This window comes from Rattus rattus, chromosome 1 (genome assembly GCF_011064425.1).
Source record: "Rattus rattus isolate New Zealand chromosome 1, Rrattus_CSIRO_v1, whole genome shotgun sequence".
NCBI classification, from domain to species: Eukaryota; Metazoa; Chordata; class Mammalia; order Rodentia; family Muridae; genus Rattus; species Rattus rattus.
This window is the reverse complement of record NC_046154.1, coordinates 40,429,223-40,449,161: the sequence shown is the minus strand read 5'-3', so window position 1 is coordinate 40,449,161 and position 19,939 is coordinate 40,429,223. Positions and strand designations below refer to the sequence as shown.

Sequence of the window (19,939 nt, the reverse complement as noted above, 5' to 3'; positions counted from 1 at the left end):
CTAACCATTTGTAACCACCTAGTTCACTTCACAGAAATGAGAAACCAAGAATGAGGGGAAAAGATTTGCTTGAGAGCAGATGGCAAGTTAATGAAAGAAGGCAGATGGACTATTTTCAATCCAAATCACTTCCTGGGCTAGTAAATGTTACTGGCTGGCCATTAGTCATGAAAATACAACAGGCTGACTGCTGCCAGCCTGTTTTCCTGGCTATCTTTTCTCTGATTGCAAAAAACGTTACAAGCAGGGAACAGCAGGGTCGCAGAGCAGATACAGGTGCCTGATGACCATGGCATGCATGGGGCTCACACGCATACAACACACAGATTAGAACAGACACAGTGAGTAGAAGGGACTTTTTTAAAGTACCCGACACTTAGAGGGGGTGCTTACTGTTAGCTCAAGCCCAGGAAGTGCTTTACTAGACTGATCGGTCGAGCCATGGCTCCAGCAGGCAGGGACTAGTACTTCCATTCAGCTGAGGACGCAGAGGCTTAAAGAGTGAAGCAATTTGATCTCATCTCTGCTGTGCTGCAATCCTACCAAACCTGTTTAATAGTCTCCCCCCTACTCCACCACCTCATTTTCATCAAATAACCCTTTCAACTTTGGGGGGTGGGTGAATGCACAAACTTCCCTCTATTTGGTCTGCCTCCCCCCCCCCACTTTACGTGAAGGCCTCCTGGTCCCCAGACCACGCCTACAGTACTAAAGAGCACACATTCCCATCATCACCAACTTCCTCGACACACTCGCTCACTTTCACAATTCCTCCTACAGCCTGTTCTCTGCGGGAGAAAGCAAGACATGATCACTGCTTCTGGGTTGGCAGCCGTAATCCCAGTATTTAGGAGAAGCCAGGAGGTTGAGCACCTCAAGGTCATCTTCAGCTGGACAGTGAGCCTGAGGGCTACTCCAGCCCGGGTGAGACAACATCACAAAAGAAAACACACCTGGTAATGCTTTTTGTCACTTCCATATGGGAACTGTTCAATGGCTTCCCATACATCCTTGAACAAATATTTATAGACTGCCTAGTGTGTGCCAACCAATCTACCCGAGGGCAGGACCTACAGAGGACACTTATCATGAGCTTGTCAATGTTTGAACCATCTCTATGGATGAGCTCACGTGTACTTTGCAAAGGATTTTGATGTCTTAAGTTTTATTGTACACATGGTGTTGAGTCATCGATCACCAGGAAATAACTGACCGAAAAATGTGCTGTGCTTAAATATGCCTAAAAAGAAATCTACTGGGGGTGAGACTCTGAACACTGGCTTTGCACTTCTGTTGAAATGAACTACCTTTTTGCCCCCCAAGGAGCTTTGGGAGGCCATGATGGGTGCAGAGATCCTTGGCGCCTCAGCAAACGCTGATGGCTGCTGCCGGAAGACAATGTATATTCTAACAGAGGCAGACAATGAACAATACACATAGACAAATTGTATAAGATACTTAAAAGAAGTAACTAGGGCTGGAGAGATGGCTCAACAATTAAGAGCATTGACTGCTCTTCCAGAGGTCCTGAGTTCAATTCCCAGCAACCACATGGTGGCTCACAACCATCTGTAATGGGATCTGATGCCATCTTCTGGTGTGTCTAAAACATACATTAAATAAATAAAATCTTTAAAAAAAAAAAAGAAAGAAAGAAAGAAAGAACTAGCTGGCTGGTAGTGACATACACCTTTAATCCCAGCACTGGGAGGCAGAGGCAGGCAGATCTCTGTGAGTTCAAGGCCAGTCTGATCTACAGAGCAAGTTCCAGGACAGTCAGAGCTACAAAGAAACCCAGTATTGAAAAGGCAAAAAAATAATTAGGGGCTGGGGATTTAGCTCAGCGGTAGAGCGCTTACCTAGGAAGCGCAAGGCCCTGGGTTCGGTCCCCAGCTCCGAAAAAAAGAACCAAAAAAAATAAATAAATAAATAAATAAATAAATAAAGTAATTATTGGCCTTAAGAGGAAAAGTACCTCAAGCGGAGTGTGTAAAAGTGCTAGAAAAAGAATACAAATGTTTTAATTTTTAAAAAAAGATCACAGGGTATCAGGGGTCACCTTTAATCCCAGCAGTGGGGAGGCAGAGGCAGGTGGATCTCTGAGTCTTCAGAACAGGTTTCAGGGCAGCCAGAGCTACACAGAGAACCCTATCTCAAAAAACAAAACAGAAATAATTAAAATCTTTTGGAGGCATGGTGGCACTTCTTTAATGCAGGCACTTGGAAGGCAGAGGCAAGCAGATATCTATGATTTCCAGACTAGTCTGGTCTACACAGTAAGTTCCAGTCTAGCCAGGCCTACAAAGCGAGACCCTGTCTCAAACAAGACAGTGGATGAGCCCTGAAGAGACTGGCCAGCATGTTTGTGGCACTGCAAGCAATCTAGTGTGTTGTAATGCATCCAAGAGTAGATGAAAGGTAGGACATGAGGTGAGGGAAGATGGGGAGGTTGGGTAGAATCATAAAGTAGCTTCTGGAGAGCTTTCAGGTCACACTATTGACTCTTAGAGATTCCTATTGGTATCACTTTGAAGATCTATGAATCAATGCCCTAGGGTCTTGTTCAATGGGAAAGACATGCGACTGTGGGAGCCAGACCAGTACAAGAGTGAGGTCAAGGAATGTCCAAACCCTGGCAGGAGGAGGACTATATTCCTCCTTGTCCTGGGCCTGCATATCCCAGAGCATGTAAGCCTTATGACCCCCACCTCCACCACCCTTGAGGTAGCCAGGTAGACTGGTGGCCAAATTACAGGTTAAACTTCTCTCCCTATAAGGAAACATCCAGTAAGCACCTGGAATTACTCTGTACACAAATGAAACATTATGTATTCACATTGGCACCAGTCAATAATGTATATTCACCCTGAAAATTCCTACTCACTCCCCAAGGTTTTATATAGCTCATTACCCCCCAATAAAGGAGAACTGTTTCACTGAAAACTGTCTCCAGGAGAAGGCTGTTTCTTGTGCACTCACTTAGGCTGAGATCCTGCGAACCCACCAGCCTGAGTAAGCTTCATTCCTTCCAGTCCAGCCTAGCATGCACTGTGCTTTGATATCCAGAGGCCAGAGTCACATCCCATCACTGTGTTCCAGCTGTCTACCTTTATTTTACTTTTCACAGGGTCTCACTATGCAGCCTTGGCTGGCTGGGAACTCTACGTTCTGAGTACTAAGGTTTATGGCTTTGCCACCACCATACCTGGCATTCTCCATTGCAACTTTTATACCAATTGTAATGTCAAATTTACTTGTGATTCTTTTAATCAATGTCTTTTTATTCAACTTTAAGTAAAACAGCACCTTGGAAGCTAAGCAGGAGGGCTATGAACTCAGGTTTCATCTAAAAAAAAAACCCACAAGCCTAGGAGGTGAAAAGACAGCTCAGTGGTTAATGGCATTAGAGCAGACGGCACACAGTTGGATTTCCAGCACCTCACAATCGTCTGTAACTCTAGTCCCAGGGAATCCAACACCGTCTTTCAGCCTCATGGGCACCAGGGATCCTCCCTGTGCATATACATATATTCAGGAAAATATTCAGATACATTAAACAAACATGGGCACAGGGACACTGTATACATACATATATACACGAAAACAGGCATTATATTAAACAAAAAGTAAAAGTTAAAAAAGACCCACAACTTTGAGTGGAGATGTGGGTCAGTTAGTGACTATCTAGGGTACATGAAGTCCTGTGTTCCATCCCCAGATACCACGTGGCTGCCCAGTGGAGGCTCTTATGAATTTTGTTCATTGCATCCACGTTGGACTGCTCACAGACCAGCCTTAACATCAGCCTAGGCTAGGGGTAGAGGGGGATTAGAGGACTGTAGGATCCAATGCCTGCTGCCTCCATGAGCACCTGCAGTCACAAAAGCAAACCCACACAGAAATCACCCACATAATTAAAAGTAACAAATGTTTTTTAAAAAGTCAAACCAGAGTGGTTGTACACACCTATAACCCAGCACTCCAGGTGTGGACATTGTTTTGTTGTTGTTGTTTGGAGTTTCTCTGTGCAGTCCCGGCTGTTCTGGAGCTCACCAGGCTGGCCTTGAACTCAGAGCTCTACCTGCCTCTGCCTCTGCCTCTGCCTCCTGAACGATGAGATTAATGTCATGCACCCAGCCTTGTTTTAAAATTCTTTTAAGAGAAGTTTGAAGCCAGCCATTGAGTTCCTATCTTTGTTGTTGTTTTTTGGTTTTTGTTTGTTTTGTGTTGTTTTGAGAAAGAATCTTTCTCTATGTAGCCACTGGCTGTCCTGGTATTTGCTCTGCCTCCTAGTGCTGATATTAAAGGTGTGTGGTTCTGCTCCAGGCTGAGACCTATCTTAAAAAAGAACACCCCCCCACACACACACACACAAACCTCTATGAGAGGTCGTTTCTGTTTCCTCAGGGCCCGCGACACGTATATTTATTATACACAACACAAACTTGATAAATAAACTAATGGGGTGGGAGAAGAGTCAAAGTCAGATACCTTTTTCAGTGAGTCAAAGTCAGATACCTTTTTCAATGTTGCATATCAATAAAAGACACTTCCCCCACTGAAATAGTTGAATAAGGAGAAATCTAGGTCGGTGGGGCCAGAGAACACTCCCTAGGATCAGACTGATTTCCGATATTGTTACTACCTACCGGCTTTACGACGAGTCAAATTCAATCATCTTGGTTCTTCCTTGCCATCGTACTACCAAATCCTTAACTCAAGTGCACATTATTACTGTTTGGATCATCTTTTAAAACGTTCCTGGTCGCTTTACCACTTATCTATCTGTGTCCTGCAGAACTCTTCCCTCTCACTTCCTTCTTGGCTTGTATTCATGCTCAGGTCCCCTTTACTCGGCCATGCATGCACCCCTATCTCCCGAGCTCCTAGGCATGCTTTAGCTCTGTGGAGGAAGCATTCTTTCTCCCGACCCAGCACGCGGGAATCCTGCGCTACCCACGCCAACCCTGAGTTGTGCAGGTGAAACAATCTGCTGTAATTTAAAGGTTCCACGTTCCCGCCACACCATGCGGAAGCATAAATTACCTCCTGCGCAGTCTCCGGCCGGACGCTCCAGAGAACCCCACAAGGGGCGTGGCTTCACTCGTTAGGGACGGCCAGCCAATAGACACTGAGCGCACGCAGGCCCCACGCTCCACAGGACCACTGGGAACGGAAGTTGACACTGCGAGACCGAGACACTGAGACCCCGCCCCATCCTAGATCCGAGTCGCTCCGGGAAGACTAAACGGAAGTCTCTGTGTTCCTATAGAAAGCTGGCTAGGGGCGAGGGGTGTCATGGCCGCGGACAGTGACGATGGTGTGCCTTCAGTTCCAACGCCCTCTGACGGTGAGCGGCTTCCCAAGAGTAGCCCCAGAAGCCTAAGGGGTCCTATGGAGGGAAAACCCTCGGGTTGGTAGTTCGGAAACAGGCCTGTAGCTTCTGTTTACCTCAGCTCTCCTGGACTACAAATCCCAGTGTGCAGCGCCTGCAACTGCAAAACCCGAATTGTTGGATTGTGGAGCGGTGAGGGTGTGTTGGGAGGTGTGGTTTGGATCGAGCCCAGTGGTTGTCAATAGGTAATAACCAGAGCAGTGTGTACTCGTCCATGGTAAGTGGAGCTTGAGTCTAACTTTGAAGCACTCTAGTAGCTGTTGAAGCACCGTGTATATGTGATTTTATGGGATCTGTTTGTGTTTGAGATAGGGGCTTGCTTGCTCTGTAATTCAGACTAGCCTTGAATTCAGGGTCTTTTAGCTTTCTGCTCTCTAGTCCTGGGGTTACAGGCTGGAGGATAAAGAACCCTCAAAGAATATCTAGTCTACTTTTCTCCTGATGATGATGCAAAAGGGAAGTGATTTCCAGGTCCCACATAAAGGCACTGGAAGACACAGATGCCCTCTTTCCAAATTTAAGGCACAGTCTGTTTCAAGGCTTGTGCTTAGAGTCAGTGGATGCAAAATCTTTAGGGGAAAACTTGCCAGTGGGCACCCCTCTCCCACATCTAGCTTGGGGTTTGACCCACCGGGACCTTATGAAAACATCTAAATCCGTCAATGTCCTTATGCCCAGGTGGTGTCAACAGAACCACACAATCTGCAGAGGAGTTTGTAGTTCGGGTTCCCGTGGTAGATGTGCAGAGTGACAACTTCAAGGAGATATGGCCGTCACTCTTGCTAGCCTTAAAGACAGCTAGCTTTGTGGCGGTGGACACGGTGAGGCGGGGGAGAAAAGGGAGAGCAGATGCTTGGGAAGGGTTTGGTGGTGGGTGTAGAGGATAATCGGTCTTCCTTTACCCACCATAGGAGCTGAGTGGCCTTGGGGATAGGAAGAGTCTGCTGAACCAGTAAGTATAAGCCTTGTCTGTAATTCCAGCTCTAACACATATGTAGATCTCAACCCGAGAGTTAGGCAGGGTAGCTTGGATCCTTGGTGAAACTAACTCAGCCATAGCCATGCCCAAACCCAACTCTAAGGTGCATCGAGGAACGTTATAAGGCCGTGTGTCATGCTGCCAGGACCCGTTCTGTCCTGTCCCTGGGCCTCGCCTGCTTCAAGCAGCAACCAGATAAGGTATGAATTACCCCCCTCATCCCAAGTCTGAGGCATGGGGCCTAAGAGTTGAGATCTTAAAGAAGGTTGAGGCTTTTCCTCCCAGTTTTTGGGAAAGCAGATCCTCTTGTGTTTCAGGGTGACAGTTCTTACTTGGCTCAAGTGTTCAATCTCACCCTACTGTGCATGGAGGAGTACGTTATAGAACCGAAGTCGGTGCAGTTCCTGGTACAGCATGGCTTCAACTTCAACCGGCAGTATGCTCAGGGGATCCCCTACCATAAAGGCAACGACAAGGTAGGCCTCCCGATTCCGCTGGCCTTGAGTTCCAGTCCTCTGTGGTTTATTTCTTGTTCCATAGGCCTGGGGGACATCTGTGTGAGTATGGGGAGCCACTGGTGACAAGGCTGGGGAAAGGAGACATTGGTGGAAGGGTGGCTTGGGGTTAGATAATGAGTACTTTCCAGGTGGGAAACCTGGGTACGTGTGCTGCACAGGGTGCAGACTGGGTACCTTGTCCTTCCCACTGACCCTTTCCCTTCCATCTAGGGAGATGAGAGCCAGAGCCAGTCAGTACGGACACTGTTCCTTGAACTAATTCGAGCCCGGCGGCCGCTGGTGCTGCACAATGGGCTTATAGACTTGGTGTTCCTGTACCAGAATTTCTACGCTCACTTGCCTGAGAACTTAGGAACCTTCACTGCTGACCTGTGTGAGATGTTCCCAGCAGGCATTTATGACACCAAATATGCTGCAGAGTTCCACGCTCGATTTGTGGCTTCCTACTTAGAATACGCTTTCCGGAAATGGTGAGAATGTGGGTGTTGGGAAGGGGTGGGACCTGGTGTGAGCCTATGCCATTCACTTAGGATTATTTATCCAGTACCCACCATATGCTAGGCACGGTTTTTAGGTGCCGAGGATCCAGCAGTGAACAAAACACAAACCCCCTATTCTCGTGGAGCTTGTGGGCTAATGGTGTAATACCTTACGCTGTTGCAGTGAGCGCGAAAATGGGAAGCAGCGGGCAGCTGGCAGCCCACATGTTGCCCTGGAATTCTGCAGCTATCCTTCTAGCATGAGAGGCCACATTGACTACCGCTGCTGTATGTCCCCTGTGAGCTGCCGTCGTTCTCATACCACTGGCATCTGTGACAAGTTCTCGGTGAGGGTATAAATCCATTTCTTGGGGAGGGAAGGTTCTGATGTATGGCACCCCTTCTTATGCTCTTTCCAACCTCCAGGCCTATGGCTGGTGCCCTCTAGGACCACAGTGTCCTCAGTCACACGATATTGACCTTATAATTGACACGGATGAGGCTGTGGCAGAGGACAAGCGGAGACGGCGGCGACGTAAGGACAAACGGAAGAGGGCTTTGCAGAGTCAACCAGGGACACAGAACTTGGAGGAAGCTGAAGATGGTCCTCCCACAAAGCAGGTCTGTGAAGATAGCCTCAAGACTGAGAAAATTGAACAAAAAGTGGCAGAAGGTGATCAGCTTGGCTCCACACAAGGTCACAAAGATAGCCTGGAGATGGCGTGTAAGAGGACAGCTGATGTGCCTACCTCAGAGCTGCTGGTGAACCAAGCCAGTCCTAATCCTGTACCCGGGGATGGGCTACACCGTGCTGGGTTTGATGCCTTTATGACAGGTTATGTGATGGCCTATGTGGGCCTGAGCAAGGGACTTCAACTCTGTAGCTCTGAACCTTGGCTTCCTGAATGTCACAACAAGGTATATCTAAGCGGCAAAACTGTGCCCCTCACAGTGGCCAAGAGCCAGTTTTCCCGTCCTTCCAAAGCCCACAACCAGAAGATGAAGCTGGCTTGGGGCAGCAGCTGACTCCAGTATCTGCCTGGTAACTAGGCCCAGGCAGAGAAGCTGAGAGTAGGGTGTTCGGCAGGGTGTAGTGGCTCGTGTTTGTCATCCCAGGAGCCTACATAGTGAATTCTAAGTCGGGCAGAGCTATGTAGCAAAATAGTATTTCAAATAGAAGTCATTTGAGTCTTTACTCTATGTATGTCCATTTAACTGCTTACAGAGTTGACAAGCAGGTCCTGGCAGACACAGTACTGTTTTCTTTGTAAACTCAGAGGGTACAAATAAGGCTAACTAGCACCTGCAACATCAACTTTATTATTTTTTTAATCTGAAAGTGTTTTGGGGAAAGTTTTTTTTAAAAAAAATCAACAGAAATGAATTATGAAAATATTTGACCAACTTCATTCTTTGGTTATTTCTTATTGCGGCTCTGTAAGGACAGACTGTTCCCAAAGCTCCAGCTACAGGAGGAAAGAAAATCAGTCCAAGTATAAACCATTTACTAACAGGCTGTATCACCTGCTTACATACACAGAGCAGGCCCTAGGGCCTACAAAACCAGCCCCACTCCCAACACCGAGGTTGAAAGTCTTGAGGCAAAACATTAAGACTCCTTTATAAATATGAAAATAGATTAATCAACTGGAAAAGTCTTTGAATAGGTTAGCTAAAAGATCCGTGGCCACCACATTGCCTGGTATCCCCCTTGCATAGAGATGTAGTGACGTGGCCTGACCATACAGTAAGTGCAAACAGCAATTATTCAAGTGTCTTAGACATACTGGCAAGAAGCGTCCCAGTCAGTCTTCAGGTCTAAGAAACAGCCATGCCCCAACGGCCTTCTCGACAACTCCAGTTTCCATCCTGTAGCTTATGTGCCCCAGAATCGGCACGAGAGAGAATTGGAGTAGGAAAGGAACTGGGGTGATAGCTACATGGTACCTGCCAGCCCAGCCTAGAAATAAGTTTTTTGGTCCTGTCTAGGACATGCACTGTGTTCCATGGGGGCCAAAGCTCCTTGCTGGATTTCAGAGACTTAGAATTAGGTTGGCCCTAACTATTGAAACACCTCTCATATTGCAGCCATTGGGCACAGAAAGCCCAATTTTAAGCCAGGCTTTTCCCGCCTGCCTGCTCTACCTGCTTTGTGCAGGAGAGCTCCAGGGAGGAGCGAGGCTGTGCACCAAGGGGATCGCGTAGTTTCAGCTGAAAGTCCATCCCCAAGGAGAGGCAGGGACCCATCCTGCCCCCATCTCACCCGTCCTGCTCTCCCTGGGTTTGCAAGCTTATTCCAGAGATAGAGAAGTGCACAGGAGCTCTTCCTGGCCTTTCTTCCTCCACCTCCATCTCCTCAGAGGCAGCCCCACTGCATGGGCTGGTCCCCTTAGGCCTGGGAACAAAACCGTTTTCTTCTTGGGGGTTAGAGCAATCCATGGCCTCATGGCCTGAAGTAGCTGATAGGGCAGATGTCCGGAATGGTGGGATCTCTCTTACTCTGTACTTGAGACTACTGAGTCGTGGTGGAGGCCCATCAGACAGTGATTCTTCACACCCCACAAATGGACAAGCCTGATGCAAGAACTCGGGTGAACCGGGCAAAGACCGCCACCGTCTGGAAGATGGGGCCAAAGGCTCCTGACAGTCAGCTAGAGATGTAGTTCCAGGCCCGGGTGCATCCAGGTCAAATACAAGGGAAATAACAGATTTGCTGGGTAGGTCAAAGAATTTGACCTTCCCACCCTTGAGGTCTTGGCGTGCACTGAAAGGGTTGACTTTTGGGGTATGTGTAGCACCATCTCGTGGCTGGTAATAGGGGTCCAAGACATTGACTGTACGTGGGGGCTTACGAGAGAAAATGTCTGACTGGCTTCGAGACAGCCAGATAGTACGTCTTGGACGTGGAGACTTGTGGGGAATCTTGTCATCCAGTGAACTCAGTCGCTTCCCTCCGGGCACTTTCTCCAATAGTCCTGAGGAACAGTGAGCCTGGGTTACCAGTCAATATAGACAGCATTTTATTAAATACTTCCCTTGAGGAAAGTGTGGTAGGTACTTGTCCTGTTTCATCACTGAGTGAGCAAACGGAAGCACTGTGACAAGTCACACCAGTAAGACAGTAATTTACTGTCCCTGACCACTGCCCTCCTACTTCTGAACCAAGGACCTTTCCCTAGAGGGAATGTCTCAGTCTCACCCCTCCCTTTGGGGTGAGGTTTGGGGATCTGATCTTTTACCTTTAGCTGTGGGCTGCAGCTTCCTGTCTCTCTCCAACTCTTCTTCCTGTAAGCGGCTCATAATTTCCTCTAGGGTCTTCCCAATCTCCTCAAAGGATGGGCGCAGTTTGGGGTCCATCTGTAGGCATCCATAACCAGGCATGAGCCCTACAGTCCACTTCTCACCCCAAAGATGAAGGGTGAATCTGTTTCTCGCATCTTTTAAGATTCAGGTTGGGTAACTAAAGTTTTCTCTTGCGTTAGGACTGGCTGGTGCTGTACTCCAACAAATAAAACCTGACAAAGCTTGGTCAGCACTCAAGGGACACCTGTGGGCTTACCCTGCAGGCTGAGGATGAAAAATAAAAAATTTTTTTCTTCCTATGTTCCAGGGCTCTCTGGAGAGCCTGTGCAGCCCAGAGTATAAATATGGCTGGTATTACACATCTGGGGAAACTGACGGCATGCTCCTTATGAGACAAATGGGTAACCTTTCCCTACAGTCCTAACCAAATGGAAAGGACTCAGCCAGACAGGACCCAAGCCAGGTGAAGAAAGAACTCACATTACAGCAGTTGAAGGTGAGCTGCAGGAAGTCTGAGGGGCAGTCTCCCACCATGTGCTGGAAAGCATCATAATCCAGCCCGAAATTCTGTGGATGAATATGGTGGAAAAATGTACAAGGAACACAAAGAGAAAAGTCATTAATTATACACATGCTCAGAGGCTGGGAGTTGCCTCAGAGAAGTAGTTCCAGCAACTCCACCCCAAGGATAAAACAGCTCTGTAGTCAAACCAACCCATCCCTGTAATGCTTGTCCCACTCAGCAGCTCACCTCTGTGCGGGGAAGATAGTCCGGATCAGCCTGGATGCGGGCGATGATCTCGCAGAGGATGATACCGTAAGAGAACACGTCTGCCTGGTAAGGAGTCAGACCTCGGTTTTCCTCAGTGGAGTTTGGAGTGGGATACCTTCCCTGCCTCACCTCCATCTCTAGGTGAGCTGTATTACCCATATTCTATCCAAAAGTCACCCACTGGGTAACTGCCGGATGTTAGCATGAATGATACAGATCCTTACCTGGGCCACAGAGGATAATCGGGCCTTAAAATCTCCGGACTTACCTTCTCATTGTAAGGTTCATCTCGGAGAACCTCAGGTGCCATCCAGAAAGGTGAGCCCACCACGGCTAGCTTCTCACTCCCTATACTGTGAAGTAAAGAAACTTTCCAGTGCCTGGCACAATGGGAATTAATAAAACCAAACCAAGGTTTCACATAGCCTAGACTATATGCAATGGAGGATGACTTCTAGCTACTGATCCTCCTGCTCCACCTTCTGAGTTCTGGGATCTCAGGTAAGCACCACCATGCCTGGTTTAAGTGGTGGTGGGATTTGTTTTGTGCATTCGAAGTGAACAAGCACTATACTGAGCTATGCCCCCAGCCCTTAAGTCTTTGTTGTTGAGACACAGGCTCATAAAAGCCCTTACTGGGCTCAAATTTGCTGTGATCCTTCTGCCTCTCCCTTAAAAGCACTGGGTTTAGAGTGTGCCACCTTGTCTGACCGTACGATCAGAAAACAGTGGGATTACAGGCGTGTGCCACTATGCGTGACTATAATAAGTAGATCTTTTGACCGATGGGGTTTTGTTGCTCCCAAGGGTGGGTATAGACTTGGAGGGGTCAGTTCAAGCAATGAACCTGAGCTGTGGCTAGATCCTGGCCTCTGGGAATGAAGCTGGATTTTCCCTTACTTTGACCATTGCCTGTGGTCTTAGTATCCACTAGGGTTACTCACCTAGCATCAGGAATCTTCTCAGCCAGGCCGAAATCAGCTACCACCGCAGAGTAACCGTTTTCATCTCTCTTTATAAGGCAGTTCTAGGGATCCCAAAGCAGAGAAAATAAGGTCGCTTAGAAGAAGAGATTAGCCAGCCAGAGTTAACACTTACGTCTCCCTACACGAATATCTTGTTTATTGGTGGACTGCACACTTAGCCTGATCCCAAGGTCAAAACGGGGGCTTTACTATAGCAAATGAGGTTGGGTGTGATGGGACAAGCCTTTAACCTCAGCACTGGGGAGGCAGCAAGTTCCAGGCTGGCCAGGGCACATAATGAGATCCTGTGCGATGGCTGTTCTTCATTGTCGACTACGACTGGAATTAACTAAAACCCAAGTGGCTGGGAATACCTGTGACAGGTTTTTTTCCCTAAATTATTTCAAGTGGGAAGAGACACTTTTAATCCAGACCTTTGAGTTGGGAAGACCCACCTCTAATCGGTGTCACTCACTGCTGGCAACCTACATAAAGGACACAGAAGGAAGAAGCTTCCTCCCTTTGCCTGCTTGCTCTCACCTGCTCTGGCATTAGATCTACTCTGACGTTCTGGCGAATCCTGAAGGCCAGCTGAGACATTAGACTGAACACTAACTACCGGACTCTTGGACCTCTGTGGGTAGACAGCCATTGTTGGACTGTGTGGACCACAGCCTGTAAACTATTCTAATCTATTCTTTCTGTAAGTTCTGTTCCTCAAACCAGTGTTCTCAGCCCTCCTAATGCTGCAGCCCTTTAGTACGGTTCCTCATGTTGTGGTGACCCCCAACCATAAAACTATTTTTATTGCTATTTCATAACTAACTTTGCTGCTGTCACGAATTGTCAATATTTTTGAAGGTTTGCCAAAGTCATGATTCACAGGTTGAGAACCATCCATTGCTCTAGAGAACCCTAATACCCCCTATCTACCCCACCTCCGAAAAAGCCAACTGAGTCAGGATAATCCTGGATCCTCAGTGACTGCCTTAGGTTTCATTTCTGGCTTCAAACAAGTTTATTTTGGTTTTTGTTTTTTGTCTTTCATCTAAATATTTCTGTAAGCAACATACTCCACAAGCAAAGGGATAGAACATCAGTATATAACGGTCATCATTTGATCCAAAAAGAAAAAGAAAAAGTGTGCGTAAGGTCCCATACACTTTTCTGAGTGATGGTCCAGAATCTCTTTTCTCCTTGTAGCACACCAGAAGCAGGTTCACAGAACAGTTGGGGGAGACTCCAGCCCCCCAGTGGAAAAGCTGGAGGTAGGCAATGAGCTCTGGTCAGCCATGCTTATGGAGGTGTGGCTTGAGGAAAGCATGCAGCATTCTTCTTCCCATCCAGGGCAGTGTGAGAACGTGGATGGGGAACTTCCACACCCCCCACAGTGGGCACCAATTAACATGGGCAGGACTGCCCAGCAGCTGAAGAAACTCAGAACTCAGACGTGGCCATTACCTCTTGTTTACTTGTGTTTGTCAGGACAGAGTCACACTATGTAGCCTTGGCTGGCCTAGAACTTGAAGTGTAGACCAGGATAGCTTCCAGCATACAGAGGTATTTGCCTCTGGGGTGCTAGGGTTAAAGGAACGAGCCACCATGCCCAGACAAACCACTATTTTGGACTTGGATTCTTGTTTTTATTTTCTATAGAGCCCAGGTTGGCCTTAAATGTGGTACATATCTGAGGATGACCTTGATTCTCCAGCCTTCGCTTCCCAAGTGTTGAGTTTCCAAAGCACAATTTTTTTTTTTTAAGTTTTTCTTCCCCCCCAAGACAGGGTTCTCTATGTAGCCTTGGCAATCCTAGAACTTGCTCTGTAGACCAGGCTGGCCTAGAACTCACAGAGATCCACCTACCTTTGCCTCCTGAGTGCTTGGATTAAAGGAGTGTCACCGCTGACTTTTATCAAAGATTTATTTATAAGTGGGGTGGGGTGGGTGCAAGTGCCTGTGAAGGCCAGAAGAGGGTGTTGCTTCCCTTGGAACTGGAGTTACAGGTGATCGTAACCCATCTGACACGTGTGTGAGGAACTGAGGTCAAGTCCTCTGTAGAAGCAGTGCATACTGACCTGCTGAGCCAGCAGTTCTCCCGGCAGTGTTCCTGCTTTCTAAATACTAAGCATGGTCTTAAGTGTCAAAGAAACGTATGGAAGTAAAACAGAAACCCTGTGTCTTAAAGCTTATATAATGTAGGCAGGCAGGGGCGGTGCATGCCTTCAGTCTCAGCACTTCGGAGGCAGAGGCAGGTGGATGTCTGTGAGTTCAGTGCTAGCCAAGTCTACAGAGTGAGTCCTAAGAGAGTCAGGACTGTTACACAGAGAAATCCTGTCTCAAATCAATCAGTCTTACTATAATGTACTGTAGACTGTTACACAGAGCAATCCTGTGTAAATAAAATCAAAGCTTACTACCACATACTGTAGAAGGACAGACCATAAGCCCCTGGCTTCCCTGTTTTCTCAGTATACAGTTACCCATCCCAACCCTAATCTTGCCAGATAAGGGAGGCCCAGGGCAGCTACTGAAGTTCACACACACTAGTTTTCACTGACCAAAAGGTCATGACCAAACGCCCTGAGTTCCTCTGTGCCACTCCTTTGACAGTCCAGAAGAACATCTCTGGGGCAGATTCCTAGTCGGTTTGTGGGAGAAGCTAAGGACATGGTACTGAATAAACGCTGCCATCTCTAGACAAAGAATGACCCCCAAATGACCTACAAATAACCCAAAGCTGCAACTAGCTCTCCCCAAATAACTGTAGTGGAAATAGCTCTGACACTCCATGCTCGGGGAACCAACACCCCACCTCTTCCAGAGGCAGCACAGAGCAGGAATTCTTGGCTCACAGAAATGTTTGTGGGGCCAGGAAGGCCCTAGGTGACCCAACAGTACTGCCTCCCTCTCTGCTGCCAGTCTGGCTGAGTTACCTCCTGTTTATTGCACACCAGGTACACATTAACTGCTTACTCTGATCTTGCTGTACTCTCCCTGCACTTTAAAAGGAGCCTCTTATTTGTCACAATCAATACTGGACCCCAGAGAAATAAAGTGGGTGGCACCCAAGGACTGTCCGTGTGCTTGTCCTGAGTGACTCTCTTCCTAAGTTCTGCTGGATCAGCACTCCAGATCTCTGACTTTATGAAAAGATGGGTCCTATGCCAACCTATTAGTCACAGCCCCAGGCATAGGTCACAGCCTGTGAGGAAGTGACAGCTCACATCCATTACTTCTCTCCCTCATCCTCTTCATGGTTCACCAACAACTTAGACTTCTGTCTCCAGGGCTTGGTCTAATGTCCTATCTGCTGTTTGATTTAGTTTCTAGAAACTGACCAGGTGTAGTGACACATACCTTTAATCTCAGTGCTCAGAGGCAGAAGCAGAAGCATCTGTGTGAATTGGAGGCTAGCTTGGTCTATACAGTGAGTTGCAGGACATTTAGTGCTAAATAGAAATAGTGAGACCCTGTCTCAGAAGGAAAAAAATAGGTAATAACTCTAGGTGCTCTGACAGCCACTCCCTGCATCTCTCAAGCTCCCGCAACTCCTGTTTTAGGACAGTGTCTCCCATGGAGCTCAAACTGGTCTTGAACTTGTGATCCTCCAGTCTTATCCTCAGCTACCTTGAATGCCAGGATTAGATTATAAACATGAGTCATCATACCCTGGTACATTTTAAATTGTGTGTGTGTATGTTTGTGTGTGCGTGCGTGCGTGCGTGTGTGTCTATAGGAACGCACATAGCAAACGTGTTTCTTCTACCATGAGGGTAGAGCTTGGGTCATCAAGCTTGGTGGTAAGTAATTTTACCCACGGGGCCATCTCTCTCTGTCTGCTCCCACCCTCTGATACCTTTGTGCTTTTTAAATATATTTATTATTTGAAATTATATATATATGTGTATATATGTGTGTGTGTGTGTGTGTCTATCTATATGTGGGCAAGTTAATAACAGAGGCTGGAGAAATGGCTTAGAAGTTAAGAGCACAAGCCAGGTTCAATTTCCAGCACCCACATGGCAGCTCACAACTGTCTGTAACTCCAGTTCCAGGAGACCTGACACCTTCACAGGCAAAACACCAACGTACATAAAATAAAAAAAAAAAAATCATAAAAAATCAACAAGGCTAGGCATGGTGGCTGGTACCTTTAATTCCAGCACCAAGGAGGCCGAGACAGGATTGCTAAGTTATAGGTCAACCTAGGCCATACAACAAATTTGGGGCCACTTACAGTTACATAAAAGAGGGTTAGTGAGATTGCTCAGCGGTAGAGTACCTACCTACCATGAATACAGCTCCATGTTCAACTTCAAGCAATGCAAAACAAGAACAAATGAATCTACTGTTTTCAGTTTAAGGTTATTCTAGGGAACGTCCTAGACCATAGACCTTAATCTCACCATTTCCAAGTATCCTCAATACTATGTTAAAGTCTAGACTGAAGGAGGTAAGGCCTAGAAACAGGGACCCTGCTGTGTGTAGAGGTGCATGTCTGCATTTGCAGTACAAGAAGTTCCTAAGCTTTCTTTTTAAAAGTTCATCAAACACCGTATGTATGCCGTGCCTGCAGAGGCCAGAAGAGGGCACTGCACCACGGAAGGGTGTGAGCCACCACGTTGAAGATAAGAAGACCTAGGTCCCCTCTGGAAGAACCACCAGTACCCTCAACTGATGTGCCATCTCCTACATTTGTTTTAAGCCCACTGGTAAATAGAATCCCTACTCTCATACTAGGAAAGCCAAAGGCTGGTGACCGTACCCAGTAGTTCCTCTGGGCTGTTTTAGTTTGTTCTCTTTATTTGCTTATTTGGTCTTTTCGTTTTTTGGGTTGGTGTTCTCACTAGACAGCCTGAGCTAACCTCCAACAGTGACCACCATGTCCAGCTCTCCCCAGGATGAGATGACAGGCATCCCTATCTGTGCCCAGAGAGCTTAGCATTTTCACAATAACAAGCACAAAAAGAATACTAACTGATTGTTTGTATATGCTGGATGGCAGGATTAGATGATGTGGCCCTTTTGGAGTGGGTGTGCCACTTTGGCTGTGGGTTGAGACTCTCATTCTAGCTGCCTGGAGGCCAGTATTGCTAGCAGCCTTTAGATGAAGGCGTAGATCTCTCGGCTCTGCCTGCACCATGCCTGCCTGGATGCTGCCCTGCTCCCACCTTGATGATAATGGACTGAACCTGTGAACCTGTAAGCCAGCCCCAATCAAATGTTGTCCTTACAAGAGCTGCTTTGGTCATGGTGTCTGTTCATAACAGCAAAACCCTAACTAAGGCACTAACCCAAATGACAAAGTATTTTCAGGGTACAGAAACAGAATGAGCTAAACTGCTGAGTACTGGGGAGTGTTCCTCCGGAAACTTAACCCCTTCGCCTAGAGTGATCTTCCCTGTGATAAAAGCTTGCAGTGCATGAAACTGAATGTTCAATTACACTATACTGTTTTGTTTAGTTCCCTCTCTCTTGAAAGGATTTTTCTGTGTAGCCCTAGCTGTCTTGGAACTCACTATGTAGACCAGGTTGGCCTCGAACTCAAGTACTCACCTGCCTCGGCCTCCTGAGTGCTGGGATTAAAGGCATGCACCCAACTCCTTTAGTTATTTCTCCATGAGACTATGTAACTGTAGGTTAGAAATTCCCCTTTTCTATTACTTTATCCATGAATCCGGGCATAGGAACATTCATGTAGAATGGGTGATAACTTGTAAATCTCTTCCATGTTAGGAGAGATAATATTTTTAGTAGAAAGCCAAAGATGTTTTGGCTAGATGCATGTATGCATGTATGTGCGTGCAATGTCCATGTTGGGGCAGGGAATAAAGTGAGAACTATTCTTGGATATGTATGAAACTTCTATTCTCAAGCTGGAGAGATGGCCAGCAGTTAAGAGTGCTTGCTGCGGGGTTGGGGATTTAGCTCAGTGGTAGAGAGCTTGCCTAGCAAGCACAAGGCCCTGGGTTCGGTCCCTAGCTCCAAAAAAAAAAAAAAAAAAAGAAAAAAAAAAAAAAAAAAAAAAAAAGAGTGCTTGCTGCTCTTGCAGAGGACCAAAGTTTGTTTCCCTGCACCCACATGCTTACAGTAGACAGGAACTTCAGTCTCTTCAGAACCTCTCTTCTGGTCTCTGCATACCAGTCATGCACATGATGTATATACATACATCTAGGCACATATTCATACATATAAAATTAAATCTTCAAAGCAAAACAAACCCTCTAACAAACCTTAGAAGACTTTAATGTGGCTCTTAGGCAGGCAGCAAACTACATATGCTAGGTGGACTTACCGTCCTTCCATTAGCTCAAATAATTTTAAAAGCCTTGTCATGGCGCACACCTTTAGTCCCAGGGAGCAGAGGCAGACAAATCTCTGAGTTCGAGGCCAGCCTGGTCTGTGGATAGTTCCAGAACAGCCAGGGCTACATACAGAGAAGCCCTGTCTCAGGCTGGCGGGGGAGCCTTGTCATGGAAGTATCCTGGGACACTCAGTCCTTCAGTTCCTGCTTTGTAAGAAGGCCAACTTTCTCTGAAAGAAACTCTTTTCTAACCTGGTCACACAGCAATGTGGACAACAAAGCACTACTACAGTGACCAGCATCAAAGAAGACCTGGCAGGAAGGTAGAAACTCAATCACACAGTAGGAAATGGGTCAGCACACAGTGGCCCACCGAGCACTCCAAACATGCGTTCACTCGTCTCACGCTCACGGCACACACACAGGAGACAAATGGAAAGGCTCTCAAGATGTGGCCGTTGCCTGGCTCGGCATTCAAAGGTGGCTGCTATGAGCAGCCAGGGGCCGATTTGGTTTTGATTGTTACAGAGGCTCTAGACAGCCCAGGCTGGCCTCACTGTCTGTAGCCGAGACGGATCTTGAACTTCTCATTTTATGCTGCTATCCAGTGCTGGAGATCAAATCATTGTTCATAGTCCAGGCAGATGCTTTCTAAGGATTAACTATAACAAGGATTGGGTTATGTTTTGATTAAATCTAGAACAGAGATCTAGATTTCTAGATTCCTTAGTAAACACAGTTATGACAGTAATGCCTTCATACCTTCGATGTGAGGTCCCGGTGGAAAATGCCTTTGAAGTGAAGGTAGCTGAGGCCCACTGCTATGTCATAGGCCAGTTTCACTCTCACAGTCCAAGGCAAATACAGGTTACTGTCTAGCAGCTGCTCCAGGTTCCCAGAGTTGATGTACTATGAAAGAGAAAGAAAGCCCAATAAGTATTTGTCAGAAATGTTTAGGCTGGTGGTAAAAGCAGAAAGAGTGAACACTTAGAAACATTTGTTTGTTTTCTTAAATATTTATTTTATATTATTTGAGTACCCTGTAGCTGTCTTCAGACACACCAGAGGAGGGTACAGGATCCCATTAGATGGTTGTGAGCCTCCATGTGGTTGCTGGGAATTGAACTCAGGACCTCTAGGAAAAGCAGTCAGTGCTCTTAACTGCTGAGCCATCTCTCCAGCCCTATTTTTTTTAAGGATTTATTTATTCTGTTGCTTGCTTTT

General features: G+C 46.9%; 2 protein-coding genes across 2 annotated transcripts in view; one reads left to right on the top strand and one right to left on the bottom strand.

The window, feature by feature from the left end:
- The first annotated feature begins 5,174 nt into the window (after positions 1-5,174).
- Positions 5,175-8,733, top strand: Toe1 (target of EGR1, exonuclease). Its single transcript, XM_032899733.1, has 9 exons — positions 5,175-5,350; positions 6,074-6,216; positions 6,307-6,347; positions 6,478-6,574; positions 6,692-6,850; positions 7,103-7,362; positions 7,556-7,718; positions 7,798-8,412; positions 8,472-8,733. Exons 1-8 carry the CDS (start codon positions 5,299-5,301, stop codon positions 8,395-8,397), a joined length of 1,515 nt encoding a protein of 504 aa, XP_032755624.1. The 5' UTR covers positions 5,175-5,298; the 3' UTR covers positions 8,398-8,412; positions 8,472-8,733.
- Positions 8,672-19,939, bottom strand: part of Tesk2 (testis associated actin remodelling kinase 2) — a 62,571-nt gene continuing 51,303 nt past the window's right edge. The window contains exons 4-10 of the mRNA XM_032899728.1: positions 19,478-19,624; positions 12,391-12,473; positions 11,715-11,799; positions 11,426-11,509; positions 11,155-11,241; positions 10,611-10,728; positions 8,672-10,346 (exon numbers count right to left, since the gene is read on the bottom strand). Coding sequence (XP_032755619.1) covers positions 9,631-10,346; positions 10,611-10,728; positions 11,155-11,241; positions 11,426-11,509; positions 11,715-11,799; positions 12,391-12,473; positions 19,478-19,624 — 1,320 coding nt within the window. The 3' untranslated portion in view covers positions 8,672-9,630. The remainder of the gene's footprint in view (positions 10,347-10,610; positions 10,729-11,154; positions 11,242-11,425; positions 11,510-11,714; positions 11,800-12,390; positions 12,474-19,477; positions 19,625-19,939) is intronic.

Excerpts from the sequence above, each read along its gene's own strand:
- Toe1 (XM_032899733.1), top strand. The coding sequence starts at position 5,299 with ATGGCCGCGGACAGTGACGATGGTGTGCCTTCAGTTCCAACGCCCTCT. Across the intron at positions 5,351-6,073 it reads AGTTCCAACGCCCTCTGACG|GTGGTGTCAACAGAACCACA; the intron begins GTGAGCGGCTTC and ends CCTTATGCCCAG. Across the intron at positions 6,851-7,102 it reads ACCATAAAGGCAACGACAAG|GGAGATGAGAGCCAGAGCCA; the intron begins GTAGGCCTCCCG and ends CCTTCCATCTAG.